The 4,607-nt window shown below is 41.8% G+C and overlaps 2 protein-coding genes across 2 annotated transcripts in view; one reads left to right on the top strand and one right to left on the bottom strand.

The window, feature by feature from the left end:
* CSUI_001647 (family upf0203 protein) overlaps positions 1-1,294 on the top strand; it is a 3,684-nt gene extending 2,390 nt beyond the window's left edge. The window contains exon 2 of the mRNA XM_068061852.1: positions 237-1,294. Within this exon, the coding sequence (XP_067926172.1) occupies positions 237-473 (237 nt within the window). The 3' untranslated portion in view covers positions 474-1,294. The remainder of the gene's footprint in view (positions 1-236) is intronic.
* A 246-nt stretch (positions 1,295-1,540) lies between these two features.
* CSUI_001646 (duf3228 domain-containing protein) lies at positions 1,541-4,607 on the bottom strand. Its single transcript, XM_068061851.1, has 5 exons — positions 4,357-4,607; positions 3,669-3,750; positions 3,101-3,338; positions 2,836-2,914; positions 1,541-1,989 (listed from the first exon to the last, which is right to left on the bottom strand). The coding sequence occupies exons 1-5, from the start codon at positions 4,440-4,442 to the stop codon at positions 1,818-1,820; spliced, it is 657 nt and encodes a 218-aa protein (XP_067926171.1). The 5' UTR covers positions 4,443-4,607; the 3' UTR covers positions 1,541-1,817.

Here is a 4,607-nt window from a genome sequence, read left to right as displayed (position 1 = left end):
ATAGATGTGTATATCTCTCCATACAGGTACACAGATGTGTATATCTTCTTCTATGTCGATTCTTGGGGCATGAAGGGCAATACATTTCTGTGGCAGTCTTCTTCATCCCTCTCCCCCTCCTTCCATAGAAATGTCTACGGCATTCTATATGATCTCTTTCTTTCTTTCGTTCTCTCTCTTTCGTTTCCCTTTCTTACCTTGTCTTTGTCTGTCTTTTCTTTTTTTCTTTTCTGTAGATTCAATCCTGCAGTCATGTGAAGTCTTTGTATGACGCCTGTTGGTATCACTGGTACCGGTACCACTTCACTCGAGGGCGTCTCCAACAGAACTGTCAGCATTTCTTCGAGGAATATCGCGCATGCATTCTCGAAGAACTCGAAGCAAAAGGCCTTCGTGATCTCATCGAGCCTATCTCTTCTTCTACCCCTCCCCCTGTCTCTTCGTCTTCCCCAGAGATAACTCGAGAAGGCTGATTGATGAGTGATACAGAGACAAGTTGATAGAGGGATCTATCTGTATATTTATGTATATATATATATGTGGATGTGTGTTTCTGTGATCTCTGTTTATATCTCTCCTTCTGTTGGAAGGAAGCAAAGAGAGAGGAATCGAAGTGCACAGAGTTCAGAGTGTCTATCAGGTAAATAGATCAAAGAGGGATAGACTGAAGAGAGATATAGCGAAGATCTATGCATGTATAGATGTATATCTGCATGGAATGAGTGTAGCTACAGTGGCTTGGTAGGAGAGTGAGAGAAAGAGAGAGGAATGAATGACGCTGGCCCTGTTGAGGTTTCGTAGTCATCTTATCTCTACATAAAAAGAAGTAGAAAATGAATCGGAAATAGACAAGATATGCTGCTGATCGTAGACAAGAGAAAGATCTAGAGAGAGAGGGAGTGACCTTTCTCCATTTCTTTCTCTTTCTCTCTTCATATCTTTCTTCCTCTCTCGGCATTCTGCCCCTTTCTCTTCTGTACATATATGTGTGTGATCGGGAGATTCCCATGAGAAATTTTCTCTCTTTCCGTTGTCTTGTAAGGGAGAAAGAACCTTCTTCTCTTCATCTTTTCTTCTTTCTTGTCTTTTCAAATGGGTTATGCAACGCATTCAGCATTATCACATTAGGAAGAAGACTACCATCGCCATTACTACTACTACTATGACGACTACTACTACTACTATGACTATTAGTATCACTACTACTACTACTTTAACTCCTACTACTACTTGACTAGTACTACTACCATTACTATAACTACTAGTAGTATTACTAGGACTCTTCATAAGGACTGAATGAATGAGGAGAAGACGGGAATGAGAGTTTATCTCTTCCCTCTTTCTCCCTCTCGATTCACCTCCCCTGTCTCCCACGGCACACGCATTAACGCATGCATGCAACGGCATACACATTCATTCACAGATGTATACACTTACATATTCATATACACAGCATACATAACACACATTTATATACATACATATATGCATGTATATAAATGTGTGTTATGTATGCTGTGTATGTGTACGAGAGTTCTAGTCCATGGATAATACAGTGAAGGGAAGAGATCTGAAGGGCAGGAAAGATATATATCAAGAGAGACATGACTTAGAGAAGGAGAAAGAGGAAAGAATGAAAGAAGAAAAGACTCCTGGGTTTTTTATCTTGAGAACGAGAGAGAGAGAGAGAACATTAGTGTGGTACGTGAGTATCTCGTGAAAAGCAAAGAGAGACAATAGATGGAGATGATAAGACCAGATATCTTTCGTACATCCCCCCCTTTATATAACTCGTTCTTCTTCTTTTTTCTCTTGTCTCATTCTCGAGCATCGTCATTTTCTTTCTTCTCTGCTTCCTGTGAAAGAAGTCCGGTGTCTAAATTCATAATGACCGCATGCGACGTCCAATAGGCAACAGAAGCCTCATAACTCTCTCGGTCCAGCTTCACGCCGCTTCCCCCCTCCTCTATCAGTGTATTGCGCAGCATGCTAAAGGCAAGCAAGAGAAGGGAGAAACAGGGGAGGAGAGGAAAGTGTTGAGAGAGAACGAGAAAAAGAGCGAAAGATATAGAAAGGAAAAGACCACGATAAGGAAAGGAGAAAAAGAAGACTGAGAGAAACAAAAGAAGTACAAGGGAGCTAGTAAAGTTAAGACCAGCCAATGTGTGACTGAAGAGGAGAAGTGACACGAGCCCTTCAAATGCGCATCTCCATCAAGAGAAAGAAAGAAAGAAGAGAGCGAGAAGGTTTGGTCTTTGCGACAGACCCACACAGATGGATCAAAGAGGAGAGGCCCTTCTTCACATTCTTCTTCCTTAGAAACAACTCCCTATGCAAACACACTTTCTCTCTCTACGTATATAGATAGATAGATAGAGGCATATGCAGGACTCTATATATGTAGCTAAATAGATGCATGTGTGGCTTGGGGTATCACTCGCTGTCATAGAGGAGAGGGTGGATAGAGGGGCGAATGTCCGTGTAGAGGAATAATAGTAGTGGTATATGTAGTAGGAAGGCTGTAAAGTGTGTGAGACATTACTCTAGGAAAGAAAGAGAAGCAGATGATGTGAGAGATGATGAAGAGGAAGAAACTTCTTTCTTCTTTATTCGTGGAGAAGACTGCTATCGACTCTTGACTAGAAAGACAAGCACCCTGAAGAGAGAGAAATGAAGAGAAAGATCGACAGATCATGAAGAAAGCAACAGACGGACAGAGGCTGAAGTGGACGGATAACCACCTATTTTAAAGAGAGAAAGAGAAGGGAATGAAGACGAGAGACATGAAGAAGAAGAAGAAAGGAAAGAGAGAAGAAAAGTAGTAAGAAAACTTACGTGATAGGAGACATGGGAAGCTCGAAGTTTTCATCCTGTGCTTTAATCGAGATGATTGACCATAAGGGGGCCTTCGGATCTTATCATAGGCAACACACGAACAAATAAAACGACCATAGAAAAACACTTCACCGGCTTATATTCGGACACACAGAAAAAAGATATATATATATATATATATACGTTTCTTCAGCTACGCCCTTCCTTCAGACTATCCATTCAAGCCACATGGCAGCCTCCTACACATACATGTATATACACATACAAATGTATACATGGATATAGATAGAGAGAGGCGCAATAGAGACAGTGGAAGACTTGACAGCATGAAAGATATTCACTAGGGCCGTAGGAGGAAAGTAGATACGTCTTTCATAGGTTTCTTTCTCTGTTAGAGAGACAGACGTATTTAGAGAAGAAACAAGAGAACACCTTTCACCGTCACAAGCTACTCTTTCTCTCTCTCTTTCTCTCTCTCTGTGCCAGTGTAAATCATTGCCTGCCTATAGACAGGACGTACACGCGCATAGTGAGCCCTTATCAATCCACTCATATTCACATCCACATCTACAGACATACACATATACATATGTATATAGAAGAGTGGGGAAGTACGATAAACATAGTCTAGTGGAAGGGAACAAACGACAAATGTACTTGTCGTCTTATGCTCGGTCGCCCTAAGGAGAAAAAGTTAAGAGCCGATGCAACACGCATAGACTCCACTACGATACCACCTATCGACATCTATCTTTAATCTATCTATCTTTGATCTATCTATCTATCTATCTAATCTGTCTTTATTCTATCTATCTATCTTTGTATCAGCATACCTGTATATAGGGATCTGGAAAGACGTCGTATCCAACGGCTGGCAGGTGTAATCCTTCGTAGATGAGAGCTCGAAAGTAAAACCTAGTAAGCACATTTTAAACACACACACAAACACGTGAATAGCAAACCCTCTTCGCCTTCGTAATAAGGTATGGTCCCCTTAGTTCGATAGTGCAACAGAGCTAGGGGTGTGCATTCGTATTTCTCCCGATATCTCTTACTGTCTCCTCTTATCAAGGGAAAGCAGGAGGCATGCAAATGCCAAGATGAGCGCTGTCAAACCAAGAGAGAAGTCAAAGGTGCTCGTTACTACAACGTAAGAACGATCTGTTGAAGGTGTATGTATGTCGATGCACGTAGGCAACACATACGTGTCTACGGAGGGAGAAGTGTACCTAAGTAGATCTATCCATGTATCTTCTCCCTATTTATCTATCTATCCGTACATACAAATATATGACTATAATACATATATACATACACCTCTTCTACCGAAGAAAATCGACAGACAAAGGAACCGACACCCCTAACATCCCTCACCACGAATCGAACCCGCCACCTTCCTCTCTCTCTCTCATTCTCTTGTTCACCCCAAAAGAAACCCCCTATTCTTTTCGTTCTTTCTTTCTTTCTTGCTCACTCTTTCTTCCTCCTCCTGTCTTTCTTTTCTTCATCTTCCTTTCTTACCTTGCAAGTTTGTATTCAAGCCTGGGAGCGCGTTGCTTGGCGGATTTGAGAGGAAAAATATCAATCCCCATTAAGACAGAGAACATCTCCGTGCCTGTCCCATCTAAAGATCTTAATGTATACCACTGAGGCTTCCCTGTTTGGAACTGTTTGGTCTCATAGGGTAAGCGAATCCAAGCTAATCTATTCCATTCATCGTCTTCGCCACTGCCTACATCTCCGCCTTTACCTCCTGCTCCCGGCCTCTCCGT

This window comes from Cystoisospora suis, assembly GCF_002600585.1.
Source record: "Cystoisospora suis strain Wien I chromosome Unknown contig_669, whole genome shotgun sequence".
In the NCBI taxonomy this organism is placed as follows: domain Eukaryota; phylum Apicomplexa; class Conoidasida; order Eucoccidiorida; family Sarcocystidae; genus Cystoisospora; species Cystoisospora suis.
Note: the sequence above shows the minus strand (reverse complement) of the source record. Positions and strands in the feature narration are given on the sequence as shown.